At 35.5% G+C, this 19,721-nt stretch overlaps 1 protein-coding gene across 2 annotated transcripts in view; it reads left to right on the top strand.

The window, feature by feature from the left end:
• GLRA3 (glycine receptor alpha 3) overlaps positions 1-19,721 on the top strand; it is a 192,184-nt gene that overhangs the window by 43,090 nt on the left and 129,373 nt on the right. For both annotated transcript variants that reach the window (XM_059393328.1, XM_059393318.1), the window contains exon 2: positions 2,319-2,446. In XM_059393328.1, the coding sequence (XP_059249311.1) occupies positions 2,319-2,446 (128 nt within the window). The remainder of the gene's footprint in view (positions 1-2,318; positions 2,447-19,721) is intronic.

Genomic DNA, 19,721 nt, shown 5'->3' with positions numbered 1-19,721 from the left:
ATTGAAAACAAAACAAAACACAAAACAAACTAAATGTCACAATGATATCTCCCCAAAAACAAAATACAAATAAAGAGATAGAAATTATAAAAAAAGAACAAAAGAGCAGTTCTGGAGTTGAAAAGTGGAATCACTCAATGAAAAATGCACTGGAAGGCCAGTGCTAGTTTCCTGTGACTACTACAGCAAATTACCATCAACAGCAGTGATTTATTCTGCCACAGTTCCAGAGGACAGAAGTCTGACGTCAGTTCACGGGGCCCCAGACAAGGTGTGAGTAAGACACACTCTCTCCCCAGAACCTCTAGGGGAGAATTTCTTCTAGGGGAGAATTTCCTTTCCTGCCTCTCCTGACTGCTGGTGTCTGTTGGCTGAGCACATCCCTCTAATTTCTGCCTCTCTGGTCACAGTGCCTTCCCCCTCTGTCTGTATCAAATAGACGTCTCCCTCTCTCGTAAGGAGACATGTCACTGCATGTCGGGCAGACTTGGATAACCTGGAATAATCACCCTCATGCAGTGCAAAATGTGAGTGATTGTCAGTTTAGCATACATAATAATCTATTGTTTTTTAAGAGATGAAGGACAGGGTGTTACTGGGTCAGATCCAGGTAAGTTGGTTTATTTGTGGTTAGGAGCGTGTAGAAGTTTATTTTCTGATAACTGAAAGGAAGGTTTTGTAAAAGAAATACAGGGAACAGTTTAGAAGCAGCAATCTGTAGTTATGAGGGTTTTGACAGTCCTTTCTGCCCTGTGTTCTTGGGCTATGGAAAATGAGCAAATGCTGCTTAAGAGGACAGGTGAATTTTACGTAAAACCAGATGGTAGAGAAAGTTCTAGGGTTATTGAGAACATAGTGGTTTATTACGGATATTGTTATTATTATTATTATCATGATCATTACATTAGAATAAACTTTCCAGAGATCATGGTGGCATGGAGTTCAACTGACCAGTAATAATAAGAGGGAAAATGTCACAAAGTAATATAAAACCAAAAGAATAGAGAGAGGAGAAACTTCTAGTCAGGTAGAAAGCATGAAAGACAGAGAGAGAGAGCCACTGGCCTGAGAAGTGACTAAGAATGTCCAGAACTAGATAGGACTTCGGAACTGCACAGCAGTTAATGAATGGTGTTAGCTGAGATCCTCCACTTTAAGAAACATCACTCTCACATTATGATTGATATTGGATTTTAAAATTGTGCCTCTGTGTGTGGTAGATAATTCAACAGTGAGAGCTGTTAAGACCCATTTTCACTACTTATTAAAAATTCTGGCAGGAGGAATTTGATACTGCTGACATCAAACTGTGACCACAAAGATTCAGGGCCTGGCAATGCTCTGAGTTGAGTGACAGACCTGGGAGCTTCTGATGACTGACAATCTCCAGGAAATAACATCAGCTTGAATATATCAGTTTCCAGCATGTGTGCTCAGGAAGTCTGTTGTACTTGCCTGAGCAAAGCTCTATAGATGAAAAGAATTATTTGATCTTAGCAAGCAGGCCCTGGCATTCTGTGGACAGCCTAGGTGAAGGAGGAGCTGGATGGGGTGTTGTGACATTTGTGGGTTTCTAGGATGAGCGCTGCATAAAACAGAAAACATTTGAATGAAAAAAAGAAAAGTGCAGTAACTCCTTACTTTTCCTGGACACACATTCTCATTGTATAATCGCCTGGTGCACTAACGACATTGATGGTAATTTCTCAATCTTAATGCACAAAATTTTAGATCTGAACAAAAGGTACTATAGATGAATGACATAAGGTGAAAGCAGAATGAATTTAACGAGATATGTTACTAATCTAGGAAGCATCTAATTGAAAAAAAGAACATTACTGTTTAATCTGTAGGATAAAAGTTTTATTACCATTGAAAAGAATTCACAAAACTTGAAAGGTGATGCTTTTCCCTCGATAAAACCAATAGGCGTTATTTCACAACTGAACTTCACTTTTCTAATGCCTGAATCACTAATAACACTTCTAACTAAAATTTGCAATTAGAAGTCAAGTTTGGATAAATACAAAATTTGAAAGCCTACTAATTTGGAAATGGCTTTGTTTCTAGACTTAACACAAAATAGTGTGACCTCTGACCTTTTGCCGAATACATACAAAACCTTATAAATACTGACTGTAGATCTATAAAGACCTACCTGTCATTAGATAACATTCACTGCTTAGTATAGAAAGTTTTCCTTTTTGTTTTAAAAGGTAATTTGCTTGCCATTTTTATTCTCTATTTGTAGTGACAATTATTAGGAAGACTTCCTGCTGTTGTTTTTTGTAAAATCTGAATGTTCCTCTCCTTTGTAGCTTGGTTGCAACAAAGGAAACAGACAGCGCACGGTCTCGAAGTGCTCCAATGTCACCTTCTGACTTTCTGGACAAATTAATGGGGAGGACGTCAGGATATGATGCAAGAATCAGACCTAACTTTAAAGGTAATTGTTCGACTTATTATTTTGTGTGAAATGTGTTTTGAATATGCCTAAGCAAGATAAATTTTCAGATTGATTCCACTGAAAATTCTAATGCTTATTTCCAGTAATCTTTCAAGTACTGTACAACTCAATGATATGTCTTAAAAGGAAAAAAAAAAGCTAGTCTCATGTTAATAACTCTTAGAATTTGTCTTTTTTGGACCAATACTATTTCCTTGTCTTTATTTGTTATACTTATTTCATGATGACTCACTTTACAAAAATTTATACAGTTTCCTAAAATGAATATATATTCGCTACATATATGAATATATAAATGTTTTATTTTTATATTTTTGACGATTAATATGTTTTCCTATAATATATTCCTAAAATGTATTTCTACTCACTGGAATGGAAGCGTCTTTAGAGATGGCAATAAACCATATTTTAATTCCCCACAGCAAGACTCTCTATATTGTGGAGAATCAGTTACTGAATTTATGAACAGGGAAAAGAGTCTGAAAACTAAAAGCTACAGATAACACTTAAAACATTATTCCATCTACCAAATATTTTGCCTAAATTTATAGGAAAAAGTATAATTGTCAATTCAGGATTTTTTTTTTAATTCTACTGTTTAATGTAGTGATAAGCAGAACATTTATACAGGATATATGTAGCTTATGTCCCACAATATGTCCTAGGTTAAAGATGAGAAAGCTACTTCCATGCCAATATTTATTTAATATATCTTGATTATTATTCTATTTCAATAAAGAAAATAATCCAAATGATAAGAATGCTGACCTCTTCCATGAGATTCAGTTAAGCTATTTTCACTCTTTAGGGTGAAAGGAAATACAATGTAGTCTACAATAATTATTTTTTTCTTGAATTTATTCTTATGGGAGAAAAAAAGAAAAAAGAATTGCTTAGCAGTAGTTTAAGAATTATTTAGAGAGGATTGATAAATACTAAGAATGGGTAGTAGGAGAAAAAAATTAAGAGTAAAATTTGTTGATAATTTATAAGTAAAAAATTATAAATTGCCTTAATTTCAAAATGATTCTGACATGTAGATTGCTTTTCTTAATTTTTTTTAAGAGTTTTGACCATATTTTTATTTTATTTTTATATTTTTTGGCTATAAATATATTTTTAAAGATTTATTAATTTATTTATTTTAGAAAAAGAGAGAGAGCATGAGTGGGGGGTGGGCAGAGGGAGAGGAGGAGAGAGAGAATCCTAAGCAGGCTCCACACTCAGTGCAGGACTCACTCAAGGTGGGGCTCCATGTCATAACCCTGAGCCGAAATCAAGAGTCAGATGGTTAACCGACTGAGCCACCCAGGTGCCCTGACCATAAATATTTTTAACTGCACAAGAGGAAAACACTAAATGTAAGCTGTGAGAAATTAGTACAGCTTAAGGGTTATCATACACAAATGAAATGAGATTTCAGCATTATGAAGATCTTCTACAAATTGAGGAAGAGCAGTATCCCTAACTTTAGTTTAAAACTAACTTTGAAAGGATCTTGAAAAATATTCAGTTGTCATATTAGTAAACATAGTCAGTCATTAGTGGATTCATTATGATGATTCTATTTGATGATTCAGAAGTACTGCTTGGTTTTCACTGAAAACTAAAGGGGAAAATGCATCCTATTTTTTAAATATCTGTGAGCACTTTAAAAAAATCACATAAACAGACTCAATGGATATCTTAATAAAAATACAGATAAGTTGTTAACCACACAACAGCTGTCCCAGTGCCTTTGCTGCTCTCTTGGAAAGTTTACTTTTATTTTATCATTTCAATCATTTAAAGGACAAAGGAAATTTTGAGCCATCTGAATTGTGATTAATATTACTATTTATGTGTGAGACCCGGAAAAAAACTGAAAATATCTGTTCTTGATTAAAATAAGTACAGATTTTCTTTAAATAAACATACATTTTGAAAAACTAGCTGCTAACCAAAGCCAGTTTAGAAGTTAGTAGATTTTTTTTTTTAATTGGGAATAGGAAAATCCATATTTACCTCCCAGTGTCCTTAAAGGAACAAAGAGAAAGGGGAGAGGATTTTCTCTCTTTTTTATGGTTTTTCAATATATCTTATACTCTGAATATGAGAAAAGCAAGTGTATGCTCATTTGATTACCACATATAATGTCATTTTTAAAAAACCAATACCTTAATGGATTAGTTCTTAGCTAACACTCTTGTTTATGACCTCTTGCTAAGAGTGAACTGTTGTTGTCTCCAGGGAAGCTCACAACTTCCTCCCCAAATTAAGCATATTCAACACAGTTTCATTTTATTGAATAAAATAACATCATAATCCTTTGATGATCATTTCATTGCTTAATATTGAAATATAAATAAATTTAGGTATTTTTGAGGTACAGAGGCATTAACAAACTAAATCTAAGACATATCAGAAGATGATGGGACAGAGAGGAAGATTAGCCTTTCTATTGTCAGGTACCTAGGGACCCACCATGACTCTTAAAAAAAAAAAAAAAGTTAATTGGGCAGAAGTATGATGAAAGTGTTCTGGTAATGTGTGATATTCTACTAGGTTGGTTTTTTTTTTTTTTTCAATAAGCAAAATTAAGTAATTTTTTTAAAAGACTAGGAATGGGAGGACACCTGCATGGCTCAGTGGGTTAAGCCTCTGCCTTCTGCTCAGGCCATGATCTCAGGGTCCTGGGATAGAGCCCTGCATCTGGCTCTCTGCTCAGTGGGGAGCCTGCTTCCTCCTCTCTCTCTGCCTGCCTCTCTGCCTACTTGTGATCTCTGTCTCTCTGTCAAATAAATAAATAAAATCTTAAAAAAAAAAAAAGAATAGGAGTGGGAATTGGCCAAAACAGGTGTAACAATATATTACAATAGCTTACTAGATTTAGTCCTCACATCTTCGCAGATTAAAATGTTAATAAAAACTAATAATAAACAAAATTTACCTGGATAATTTCTTAGGCAATAGGCAAGTGTTTTCAAAATATAAAAATATTGGGAAAAACCTCTTGGATGTTTAAACTCTCAGGGATTTACAAATTTTGTAAGAGAAAAAACATAAAATCTCAGTATTGACCTTCTCAGACAATTTACAGAGAATAAGTAAGAACACTCAATCTCATTAGCAATCAGTGAAGTACAAATTATAATAATAATGTGATAGTATTTTCACCTTTCAAAATATCAAAATTTACAAGTAATATTAATTATTTCAGCTCAAATACATTATTATGTAATTATTTCTGTAATACTGATTTTAAATTCCTGATTGTTTTCACAAATATATATATACATCAAAAAGGAAAATATATTGCAGGGCATAGTGGAGAACAACTATTAAAAAATATCAATTGGCTTTGTTAAAATGTTATTTTGATTTTGTTCTTTCATATACTGCTAACTTAACAAATCTAGATGTAGACAATTTTCTGTAACATAAATTATGATACTTGTTTGTATTTTTTGTCACATTTCTCTAAAACAACGTACTCTTTTAAAAAAAATCTGATCTGTTTAAGTTTTTTTTTTTTTAAGATTTTATTTACTTATTTGAGAAAAAGAGAGAGCACAAGTGGGGTGAAGGGCAGGGGGAGAAGCAGACTCCCCGCTGAGCAGGAAGCCCAATGCAGAACTCGATCCCAGGACTTTGGGGCCATGATCTGAGCTGGAAACAGATGTTTAACCCACTGGGCAACCCAGGCACTCAAGATTAAATGTTCTAAATAGGTTATTAAAATATACCACACAAAAGTAGAAATAAGTGATTCTCTTAAAACACTTTAAATTGGTACCAAGCCCAGATAGGACAGTCTCTTCATCAAAAATTATCTTAGTAATTAAATTAAATATAACTATTAGCTACTTATAAAAATAAATATTGAAAGAAATTAAAACATTTAAATATCCATCCTCACCAACATTTTATTTCTTCTTAACTAATTAATCAACTGTTCTCTTTCCCTCCAGAACGCTTGCAACTTATCTTAAACTTTTATGATAATCAATTTTCCCCAAAAGAACCTCTGTGTCTTGAGGATAATTTGAGTATGAGAACAACTCCAAATCTCTGTTATATCTTAGTTCTGTTATCTATAATGATTTCTTGAACTAATATAAAGAATACACTTAATAATGGGATGCCTGAGTGGCTTAGTTGGTTAAGCGGATGCCTTTGACTCTGGTCATGATCCCAGCATCCTGAGATCGAGTCCCGCATCCGGCTCCTTGCTCCGCAGGGAGCCTGCTTCCCCCTCTGCCACTCTGTCTGCCTGTGCTCACTCTCTCTCTCTCTCTGACAAATAAATAAATAAAATCTAAAAAAAAAAAAAAAAAAAAAGAATACACTTAATAACAACAACTGGGTTTAGAAATTATCTGAGAGGGCGCCTGGGTGGCTCGGTGGATTAAGGGTCCTAGTCTTGATTTCCTCTCAGGTTATCATCTCAGGGTCATGGCATTGAGCCCTCCATTGGGCTCCTCACTGAGAATGAAGTCTGCTTAAGGTTCTCTCTCCTTCTCCCTGTTCCCACCCCCCTCAATAAACAAACAAACAAACAAACAAACAATCTGAGAGTCTACTAAAAGAGTTAGCAAGTAAATCTCCACCTGTCACTAAACTTGTTAATCCTTCAACAGAGGATAGAGTTTTGCACAAATCATTATTGCATAAAATTTGGTCTTAGCAGAAATGGTATATATAGGAACCATTATCTTCACTTTGAAAGACAAAAATAATAGGCAGGCAACACTATTTCTTCCCTGCAGTTTGAAATCCTTTCTCTTCCAAACTCTTCCTATCTAGCAGAAAGCAGAAATGGAAGGGCAACCTGACAGAAAGCACCACACAACAGCCTGAACACACAGTCTGGAGAGGCAGTGCTCAACACACAACCCAACCATGTTATGCACTTGGAGTTCCAGATGATTGAAGGGAAGAACCCAAATCCTGTAACCAGCAGTTTCTTGAATTTATATTTACATCTGGCTGTTCATTTAGTTTTCAAGTTCACTGTCTTTTTTTGTCAAGTTTTATTTCTATCTCTCTACACACACAGAGATAGAAGAAAACACTTTCTCAGGGCACCTGGGTGGCTCAGTGGGTTAAGCCGCTGCCTTCGGCTCAGGTCATGATCTCAGGGTCCTGGGATCAAGCCCCACATCAGGCTCTCTGCTCATCAGGGAGCCTGCTTCCCCCTCTTCTCTGCCTGCCTCTCTGCCTACTTGTGATCTCTCTCTCTGTCAAATAAATAAATAAAATCTTAAAAAAAGAAAGAAAGAAAGAAAGAAAGAAAACACTTTCTCATTTTCAGAACAAGAGTGAGTTGATAGACACATTTTCTGAGCCCTGGCTATTTATTTATTTATTTATTTGTTTGTTTCTAATTTCTAGACTTTCTAAAGAATGATTTAGGTTTACAGAAAAATTGACTGGAAATTACCAAGAGTTCCCATATCTCCCCTCGAATCCGCCACAGTTTTTTTTCTATTGTTTACATCTTACATTATTGCAGTATATTAGTTAGAATTGATGAATTAGGGCACTTGGGTGGCTAAGTGGGTTAAGTGTTTGCCTTCAGCTCAGGTCATGATCCCACGGTCTTGGGATTGAGTCCCACATTGGGCTTCCAGTCCAATGGGGAGCCTGCTTCTCCCTCTGCCTCTCCCTCTGCTTGTGCTCTGCCTCTCTCTTTCTCTCTCAAATGAATAAATAAAATCTTAAAAAAATAAATAAATGAATTCTGGTGGTTCTCAATACCAATATTTAAAAAAAGAATTGATGAATTAATATTGATTAACTATCAAATGTCTCTTCATCAACAGTTAATAATGATGGTGTTATTATTATGAGCTTAAGTCCATTGTTTACCTTAAGGTTCACTCTTTGCATTGTACATTTTATGGGTTTTGACAAGTGAATTACCCATATATAAGTATCATTACTGTATCATACAGAAGTTTCACTGCCCTAAAAATTCCCCTGTACTGCAGCTACGAATGTCACTCTCCCTCTCCACCCAAATCTCTACCAACCACTTATCTTTTACTGTGCGAGTTTTGTCTTTTCTAGAATGTCACACAGGTAGAATCCTACAGTGTGAAGACTTTTCAGATTTGCAATATGCTTTTAAGAATCCTCCATGTCCTTTTGTGGTTGGATAGCTTATTTCTTTTTATCATGGAATAGTATTACACATTAATCTCTTGTTTAACCATTTGACATGAAAATAAATGTATACAATGAGGGAACAACAGAATTCTAGCTGAAAAGTTTGTAGATGCTCCATTGTCTACTGACATTTAGCATTATAACAAAAATCAAAATTTTACTGTGATTTTTTTCTCCCTTATATGTAGCCTAGATTTTTTCTAACTATGCATGTTTTTCCTTTTTTTAAGAAAAAGTATGGTTTATGGTAACATTGCTTTGTGTTATTCCCCAAAACAGCTCTTTCCCTAAAAAAAAAAAAAAAAAATTCTGATCTTTCATCATCTGTGTCTGATACACTCCCACTCATACCCTTTACCCTTTTGTCCTTTTTCTCTATATTTAGGGAGGATTGTTCAGATTTGTTCTGTAAATGACTCTTTGATATTTTACCTGGTGTCATTTGGAATATTTAGGAAGATTTTGTTTTGTTTGATTTTGTTTTGGTATCTTCACAGTCCTCTTTATCCTGACCATTTTCCTTGAACGTGACATCACGGAGTCTGTATTACATGTTGTTAGGCAGGTGCTATTTTATATGTTTAGCTGTTTGTTTTTGTTACAGCAGCAAAAAACAGGCACCTGAGCTTGGTAGAAATTCAGTTGTCTAAAACTATTAGTGATGAAAAGCAGCACTTCCTTGTCTCAACAGCCCTTCTGCAGAGTTGTGCTTCTTTGAGGCAAACTCCAAAAGTAAAATTGGTTAGTTCTGGTGAGAATCTGTTCTAGTCTGTCTGATGGTCCCTAGGCCTTTTGCAAAGGATGTAGTATAAGATTCCTTTGCACTAACTAGACTTCTAATTTAATGCCTCAATTCTCTTATTCTACCTCTTCTGTTTTCCTTTTCTCCCCCATGATTTCTCTTTTCTTCCTGCAGGAACAATTATGTTTATTCATCATCTTTACTCTCTTTAAGTTGCTAATTTTCTTATATGTGATGGAAATACTCTGTAGTTTTGGAAAGACTGAGTCGATCTGGGCACTGATATAGGCTTTGTCTGGTTGTGTGTGTGTGTGTGTGTGTGTGTGTGTGTGTGTGTGTATTTGTGTAAGGAGGTGGTTTGCTGCTATTTATCTCACTGGAAAGGGAAATCTGAGACATTCCTGCCCTGAACAGAACTTTGCTGTAGATGAATGCTGAGTGTTGTCTAGGCTTTGGTCGGTATCCTTCAGATGCCAAACTGTAGATGGCTTTAGTTTTCAGGTACTGTCAAGAACTCTGTTTCCTCCAATCATATATATTTTTTTAACTTTTTGCAAAGAGCTTGAAGTTGAGTAGATTCTGGGAATTTAATACAGGGCATTGTGTTTACAGTTAATACTGTATTATTAAAAATTACCAAACTGCTATTTAAAATCTGCTGAATGGGTAGATCACCTATGTTCTCACCACAGAAAAGAAACAGTAATTATGTGACATGATGGAAATGTAAGCTAAATGCTAAGGTGATTTTCCTACTGCAGTATCTATATGTATCAAATTAACACAGTGTGCACCATAAACTTAAACAATGATATGTTGTATGTCAATGATATCTCAGTAAAGCTGGAAAAATAACTCATTTTGAAAGTCAGCATTGATTCACAGAACCATATTATCTCTAATCACTTTAATAAACCTATCTTTGCAAAAAGTATATAAATAAATAAATAAAGTTATTTTATACCTTCAAAAACTTCTGAGAGCTAATTAAAAAAACCAAACAAACAGAATCGTGTCACTTGCAGTGATGTGGATGGAACTGGAGGGTATTATCCTAAGCAAAATAAGTTAATCAGAGAGACAAATATCACATGACCCCAGTGCAATGAGGAATTTGAGAAACAAGACAGAGCATCATAGGGGGAAAGACAGAAAAATGAAACAAGATGAAACCAAAGAGGGAGAGAGATCACAAGAGACTTAATCTCAGGAAACAAGCTGAGTGTTGCTGGAGAGGAGGGGTGTGAGAGGGGTAAGGTGACTGGGTGATGGACATTGGGGAAGGTATGTGCTATGGTGAGCCCTGTGAATTGTGGTAAGACTCATGATTCACAGACGTGTACCCCTGAAACAAATAATACATTATATGTTAATAAAAATACATAGATAGATAGGTAGATAGATAGATAAAGTATCTAAAAGAAAAATTCCTGAGGGTTACACCCCAAGCCATTCCTACTCTGTGGGAATAAGGGCGGGAAGCAGGGAACTTCTGAGACTAGTACCCATGGCCTCTCCCTGCAGACCCCTTTTAACTTCCTATCTCTTTTCCTGCAGAGGATGACCCTAAGCTTTGTGCCTCCCTGCGTTGTTCTTAGCTCATTAGCTCTCTTCTCCAGGCAGTCCTAACCTGCATTTATTTTATTTAAGCTTAGCCTGTTCCATCGATCAACCATTTTTTTCTGCCTTCTATATTCTATGTCATTGAACTAATTATGACTTTCCTTCCATTCTCTTTGGTGTGATGTGTTTAGTTTCATTTTTATTTGCTAACATCATTTGATGCTCTCAGAGAGAAAGGAAACTATGTTCATCTTTCTATCTTGAAATAGAAGCCCCTAGGAGTCATTTGAAACTAGAAGCCAGTTTAACAGATGAAAAGAAATCAGAGAGCAAATAAATGTACATCCATAGACAATAAAATATTATTTTACTAGGCCATTTTACCAACTGTTTCTGGATGTTACTTCTTTCTTTTGATCTTATTGTTTGATAACCCTTAAGTATAATTTGGATCCAGGCAGAAAGTATTCTCTTAGCAATCCCACGAATACATGTTCTTTCCAAACTTTTATTGCATTTTTGTTACTTTTGTTTTCATTCTATCTCTAATGGTTACTTTATCTAGAAATAGCACTGGCTGTCTTCACAATGTCTTTGTAGTTGCTGTCTTTTTATCTGTAATATTTGTCTGTATTAGTCCCTTTCTCCCACATCACAAATCCAGTTTTCAAATAGTCTATTCTTCTATAGCACATTCTAACCCCAGAATGGCATGTGTACCTAATACTTATTTCCTACCTGGTTTCTTTTTTCAGGGAAAAGTATAAGCAACTCATTTTCTCCATTTTAACTATTTATACTCAGGCAGACATTATTGTTCTTAAATAAAGTGCACAATTGTTTTTTGAAAAAGGTGATTTTCTACTTGCATTTTTACATAATACAGGTCATTTTAATAGGAAGAATGTCTTCAATAAGTCTTTCTAAAACTATAAATGTTCACCTGAAATGCTCACTAATTTAGATTGGTGGCCCCTACATTTTATGTTTTCTTTGATTTTAGTTTTTAATGTATTTTTCTGTGGTAATTTCCCTTTTTTATTTTAAAACAACCTCAGATTAACAGAAGATTTGCAACTACAACACAAAACATTTTTTTTTTCCTGAGCCACTTGAAAGTTGTTGACCTGATGCCCCAATACTTGAGTCTATTAGACAAATAATATTCTCTTAGACAAGCACAACTTAACCATTGAAACAAGAAAATTAACATGAATATATTGTTACATTATAAATGGTGGACACCCATTCAAATTTTATCCATAATCTGAATAACAGCTTCGTAGCAGAAGGATCCATTTTAAAATCACGTCTTGTATTTTATTTGTCATTTCTCCTTGATTCCTTCAGTCTGAACGAAAACCTCATGCTTTCTATGACTGTCATGCTCATGACTTTAAAAATTATATTATTATTCCTTTATTTAACAGAACATGTTTCAGTTTGCATTAGTAATTTTCTTCATGATTCAATTTAAATAATGCATCCTAATAGAAATATCACAGAAGTGATGCTTTGTTCTGATTTTGCATTTAATCAGATGGTGGACCACATTAATCTTTGCCATCACTGTTAATGTTCACTTTGATTATTGATTAAGTTGGTGTATTCCAGGATATATCTATACACATTCATGTATTTGTATAAATACATATACATATATACATACACACTTGTGTATATTCATATATATATATATATATTAATCTACATCACTCTTTACTTGTCTACTAAAAATCATGGTTCACACTGTTATTTCTGATACCATAAGTTTATTCTAGCTGCTGAGTTACCATATTTTAACTTCCTTATCTGACAATAAGAAACCTGGCTCCCTTTATCCTTAAAATAATGATGTATTTGATCAACATGTAATAAATCTCCCTTGCCTGCATCCTCTCCCACACAAATGCCCTAGGGTCATGATCAGACTCTGACTGACCATTCCAGGATGCCCCCATGTGGACACTCTCTTAACCCGTCTCTAATACTCCACATCAGCTGCCCCACTTGAGGAATATCCTCCTCACTCACTTTGGCTCCAGCATTCTGTGTGTGTCTATATATCCCTTCCCCTCGGATGTCCTTCTCATCCTGTCTAGTTTACCACATTCCCCATAGTCATCTCAACATGGACATCCACCTTTTGTTGCCTGACTGAATGGCTTTAAGACTGCGTTTTCTTTCCTGAAGGAAAGAGAATAGAAGGAAGAAACTAAATCCTATTTTTATGTCATAGTTTTCAAACTCTCTTCAAATATGAATAAGTAATTTAAAATGTGGATATAAAGTCATCAAGTTTATTTTTCTCAATTAAAAAATAAAATAAGGAGCACCTGGGTGTTTCATTCTGTCAAGCAGCCAGCTCTTGATTTTGGCTCAGGTCCTGATATCGGGGTCCTGAGATGGAGCCCTGCACAGGGCCCCATGCTCAACAGGGAGGCTGCAATTATCTTTCCCATTCTCCGTTTGCCCCTGCCCACTCTCCTTCTCTCTCAAATAAATAAAATCTTTAATGTAAAAATAAGTAAGTAAATACAATTAATATCTCTCCTTGTAACATAACTACATATATATGTGACACGTACATAGAGATGTACATGTATATAAATGTAAATACAACATTATTTGAGATTTAGTCTTTCAATTGCATTCTGTGTCTTTTAAAAGGGTGAGGTTTTAATACAACATTATGCTAAACATTTCTTAGAATCATTTTCACGAACACTTGAGCTGTTTTTTGCTTGTTTCTTTGTTTGCTTGAGCTTTGCCTTGTGAATAATTTTTTCCTAGTATGAAGTGCAATAATATAATTGCCAAGTCTTTGCAATGCACTTTGCTATTTTGCCTTTATGCATCTCTGAATTTAAAAGGCATGTTGTGTTTCTTTAAAGGACATCTAAAAGAAAAAAAACATGCTGCTGAAAACATCTGCAAGTACTGTTGTTAGCTTTTCAGGACCAACGATGGCTAATGTAATGAACAATTTAAAGGCACAATTTGCCATATGGATGCTATAGCAATTATTTTCTCCATTGCTAAACATAGCAGTGTATTAGATGGATTTAACAGCTTTTGCCCTGGCACTGAGAAGTAGCAGATTGGCCAAGGAGGGCTAAACAGGTGCCCTCTGTAATGGCAATAGAATATCTGCAATCTTCTCTGAGCTTCATTCTCTACAAAGTTTTTGAATATACATATCAATAGTTAAGATAGAAAGATTAAGATTGCTGCTCTGATCTGCCAGACCAGAAGCTTAGAGTATAGACAGTGCTTTATAAACTTTATGGTCCTGTGTCCACTTCATTCTTTATATCCATCTCCACTGTCTCTGCCTTAGTCAGGGCCATTCTATCTCCCCTCTGGACTGTAACAATAAATTCTTGTTTTCTCTCTCTCTAAGCTTTTGCCATCCATTCCACAACTCACCATGTTGTATTTGTTTGTTACACAACCATGATCAGAAATCTGTAATGGTTCCCTCAGCTTCATAAAGTAAATTCCAAATACTTTGTATCACATCAAAGAGATTCCATGATCTAATCCAAGACTACTTTAAAAACAATGCTTTTTATTTTCAAGTTGCTTTATACTTTTAGTATGTTTTTAAACTTTCTAAAGATAAAATTAATTTAATTTAATCTATTTAATTTATTTTGATTAATTTTCTTAAAATTATACATAACACACACATGCACTATATATATATATATATATATATATAATATACCTATATATAACACACACATACACACATATTTCAAGTCAGTGTCTGCTCTAGTTTTGAAATTTGGAATTAAGGTTTAGTGTCCTGAATTCATTCACTTTCTTTCTGCTGAAGAAAAGAACACATACCTAAGTAGTCAAATGGGAACTACATAGAACTCTTGCATGTTTCATTATCAGGCAAAGAGCACATGTGATAACCACTAGAATAAATAATAACATATCTCAGAACACTGTGATTTACTTTATTACCACATGAAATTTAGACTTTGAAACCAGTCTGGCTTTCTGCCTTTAGGAAGAGCTTTCTGCATGTGATTGCAGGCATGTTGAAGAGGCAAGGGTTGAAGTCTGTTTTATAGAATATAAAGTACCATGTTCCCAACTATAAGTCAAAGCTTCAATTAGTTACTTCCTTGACAATTACTCTTCTGTGGAAACATGTTATTTTCCTTATGACTTTTACTATGCAAGCCTCTGGTCAACTTGGGATGCCAGTGCCACATTTTAGGGAGAGACAAATACTTCAGAGGAGTCCTCCTCCTAGCATAGGACTCAGTACTTCTGCTTTCAGAACCTTCCTGGAATCATTAAGAAGTGCCATGAAGCCCAGAGGACACTGAAATGCATTCGAACAGATATCTCTAATACATCCTAAAGCCTATGCTGAATTTTTACCTTCATTCTATTTTTCACCACCATTTTCTAAAATTATATATAAGTTTATATAAAATTAATATAATATATAATATAAATTAAATATAAAAATATAATTATATATAATTAATTATGTAATACTTAAATTTAAAGGATGAGCTCAAAAGAGATAGTAAAAAAATGCTTCCCTTTTTAGGCAACGTCCACAGAGAAATTAAAGTCCCAAAAATTAAGGCCCTGACTCTTGCTAAATTAAAATAAGAAAAATCACTACCCACTCCCCTCACTGTTGTATTTATTCCAGTTTCAGCCAAAGAATTCAAAGTCAGATGGAGAAGGCAGTCTCATAGTGGCAGCTGAACACGGGACCATGTCCCCACAATATGAATACACTTCCATCAACATTTTATTGGAAGATGAATTAACCCGATACTAGTGCCCTTGTGTTTCCCTCTTCCAAAGGCTGTGAGTCAATGGAGCAGAGAGTTTATCTCAAGCTAAACAATATTCCCTAGATTCATATTACTGTGAGCAGCAAAAGAAAAAGCAGTTTTCATGTTCTCTAGGAAACAGAGAATAACCTAGAAAATATGAATGATTTGTTTTAGCTTTTCCAGATTCCCAGATACTCTGTGTACATATTTTAGAGTTCAATACCTTAGATTTATATTAAGCCAAAAGAAATCTAACAGTTAATTATGACTTTATACTTCTCTTGGGGTAACATAATCATGAGGTAAAAGATTCATGCTTTCTCCTTTCTTGCATAATGACACATAAGACACTTATTGTCTCACAAATTTAAACATTTGTAAATATTTAGAAATAACAAAGAAATCTTTTTTTAAAAAAGGATGCCTGGGTGGCTCAGTCAGTTAAACAGCTGCCTCTGGCTCAGGTTAGGATCCCAGGGTCCTGGAATTGAGCCCCACGTCAGGCTCCCTCGCGCTCTGCAGCTCCCCTTGCTTGTGCTCTCTTGCTCTCTCTCTCTCCAATAAGTAAATATTACAAAAAGATCTATTTTTTTAAAAAAGAGGGGCGCCTGGGTGGCTCAGTGGGTTAAAGCCTGTGCCTTCCGCTCAGGTCATGATCTTCGGGTCCTGGGATCGAGGTCGACATGGGGCTCTCTGCTCACCAGGGAGCTTGCTTCCTTCTCTCACTCTGCCTTCTTGTGATCTCTGTCTGTCAAATAAATAAATTAAATCTTTAAAAAAATGAAAAATAAAATTAAAAGAAGAAATACTGAAAAAAATTTTCTACTAGTAATCAAATAATTATAACACCTCTGGGATTCAGGACTTTCAAGAACTTTTTTGTTCTTAAAAATCTATCCTTCATATTTAAAACAATTTCCTTTTTATATCTGTTTAATTTTATGTGCTATGCATCTTGATGGTCAATAGATTTTGGGCTTTTCCTAACTGCACAGGCTCCACTTGTTTTTTTTAATCTTTATTTTTTTATAAACATAAAATGTATTTTTATCCCCAGGGGTACAGGTCTGTGAATCACCAGGTTTACACACTTCACAGCACTCACCATAGCACATACCCTCCCCAATGTCCATGACCCCAACCCCCCAGCTGGACCCCCCTCCCCCAACAACCCTCAGATTAAGAGTCACTTATGGTTTGTCTCTCTCCCAATCCCATCTTGTTTCATTGATTCTTCTCCTACAGCCCTAACCTCCCTAGTTGCATCTCCACTTCCTCATATCAGGGAGATCATATGATAGTTGTCTTTCTCTGATTGACTTATTTAACTAGGCGTGATATCCTCTAGTTCCATCCATGTCATCACAAATGGCAAGATTTCATTTCTTTTGATGGCTGCATAGTATTCCATTATATATGTATATACCATTTCTTCTTTATCCATTCATCTGTTGATGGACATCTAGGTTCTTTCCATAGTTTGGCTATTGTGGACATTTCTGCTATAAACATTCCGGTGCACGTGCCCCTTTGGATCACTACGTTTGTATCTTTAGGGTAAATACCCAGTAGTGCTATTGCTGGGTCATAGGGTAGTTCTATTTTCAACATTTTGAGGAACCTCCATGTTGTTTTCCAGAGTGGTTGCACCAGCTTGCATTCCCAACAACAGTGTAGGAGGGTTCCCCTTTCTCTACATCCTCGCCAGCATCTGTCATTTCCTGACTTGTTAATTTTAGCCATTCTGACTGGTGTGAGGTGATATCTCATTGTGGTTTTGATTTGTATTTCCCTGATGCCGAGTGATGTGGAGCACTTTTTCATGTGTCTGTTGGCCATCTGGATGTCTTTTTTGCAGAAATGTCCGTTCATGTCCTCTGCACATTTCTTGATTGGATTATTTGTTCTTTGGGTGTTGAGTTTGGTAAGTTCTTTATAGATTTTGGACACTAGCCCTTTATCTCATATGTCATTTGCAAATATCTTCTCCCATTCTGTCAGTTGTCTTTTGGTTTTGTTAACAGTTTCCTTTGCTGTGCAAAAGCTTTTGATCTTGGTGAAATCCCAATAGTTCATTTTTGCCCTTGCTTCCCTTGCCTTTGGCGATGTTCCTAGGAAGATGTTGCTGCGGCTGAGGTTGAAGAGGTTGCTGCCTGTGTTCTCCTCAAGGATTTTGATGGATTCCTTTCGCACATTGAGGTCATTCATCCATTTTGAGTCTATTTTCGTGTGTGGTGTAAGGAAATGGTCCAATTTCATTTTTCTGCATGTGGCTTTCCAATTTTCCCAACACCACTTATTGAAGCGGCTGTCATTTTTCCATTGGACATTCTTTCCTGCTTTGTCAAAGATTAGTTGACCATAGAGTTGAGGGTCTATTTCTGGGCTCTCTATTCTGTTCCATTGATCTATGTGTCTGTTTTTGTGCCAGTACCATGCTGTCTTGATGATGACAGCTTTGTAATAGAGCTTGAAGTCCAGAATTGTGATGCCACCCACTTTGGCTTTCTTTTTCAATATTCCTTTGGCTATTCGAGATCTTTTCTGGTTCCATATAAATTTTAGGATTATTTGTTCCATTTCTTTGAAAAAAAATGGGTTGGATTTTGAGAGGGTTTGCATTAAATGCGTAGATTGCTTTAGGTAGCATAGACATTTTCACAATATTTAGTCTTCCAATCCAGGAGCATGGAACATTTTCCATTTCTTTGTGTCTTCCTCAATTTCTTTCATGAGTACTTTATAGTTTTGTGAGTATAGATTCTTAGCCTCTTTGGTGAGGTTTATCCCTAGGTATCTTATGGTTTGGGGTACAATTGTAAATGGGATCGACTCCTTAATTTCTCTTTCTTCTGTCTTGTTGTTGGTATAGAGAAATGTGACTGATTTATGTGCATTGATTTTATATCCTGACACTTTACTGAATTCCTGTACAGGTTCTAGCAGTTTTGGAGTGGAGTCTTTTGGGTTTTCCACATATAGTATCATATCATCTGCGAAGAGTGATAATTTGACTTCTTCTTTGCAGATTTGGATGCCTTTAATTTCCTTTTGTTGTCTGATTGCTGAGGCTAGGACCTCTAGTACTATGTTGAATAGCAGTGGTGATAATGGAAATCCCTGCCGTGTTCCTGACTTTAGCGAAAAGCTTTCAGTTTTTCTCCATTGAGAATGTTATTTGCAGTGGGTTTTTCGTAGATGGCTTTGATGATATTGAGGTATGTGCCCTCTATCCCTACACTTTGAAGAGTTTTGATCAGGAAAGGATGCTGTACTTTGTCAAATGCTTTTTCAGCATCTATTGAGAGTATCATATGGTTCTTGTTCTTTCTTTTATTAATGTGTTGTATTACATTGACTGATTTGAGGATGTTGAACCAACCTTGCAGCCCTGGAATAAATCCCACTTGGTCGTGGTGATTAATTCTTTTAATGTACTGTTGAATCCTATTGGCTGGTATTTTGTTGAGAATTTTCACATCTGTGTTCATCAAGGATATTGGTCTATAGCTCTCTTTTTTGATGGGATCCTTGTCTGGTTTTGGGATCAAGGTGATGCTGGCCTTATAAAATGAGTTTGGAAGTTTTCCTTCCATTTCTACTTTTTGGAACAGTTTCAGGAGAATAGGAATTAGTTCTTCTTTAAATGTTTGGTAGACTTTCCCTGGGAAGCCGTCTGGCCCTGGGCTTTTGTTTGTTTGGAGATTTTCGATGACTGTTTCAATCTCCTTACTGGTTATGGGCCAGTTCCAGTTTTCTATTTCTTCCTGTTTCAGTTGCAGTAGTTTATATGTCTCTAGAAATGCATCCATTTCTTCCAGATTGTCAAATTTTTTGTGTAGAGTTCCTCATAGTATGTTCTTATAATTGTATTTCTTTGGTGTTATTTGTGTTCTCTCCTCTTTCATTCATGATTTTATTTTTTTTTGGGTCCTTTCTCATTTCTTTTTGACAGGTGTGGCCAGGGGTTTATCAATCTTAT

This window comes from Mustela nigripes, chromosome 1, assembly GCF_022355385.1.
Source record: "Mustela nigripes isolate SB6536 chromosome 1, MUSNIG.SB6536, whole genome shotgun sequence".
Classification (NCBI taxonomy): Eukaryota; Metazoa; Chordata; class Mammalia; order Carnivora; family Mustelidae; genus Mustela; species Mustela nigripes.
This window is presented reverse-complemented; position numbering and strand designations above follow the sequence as displayed.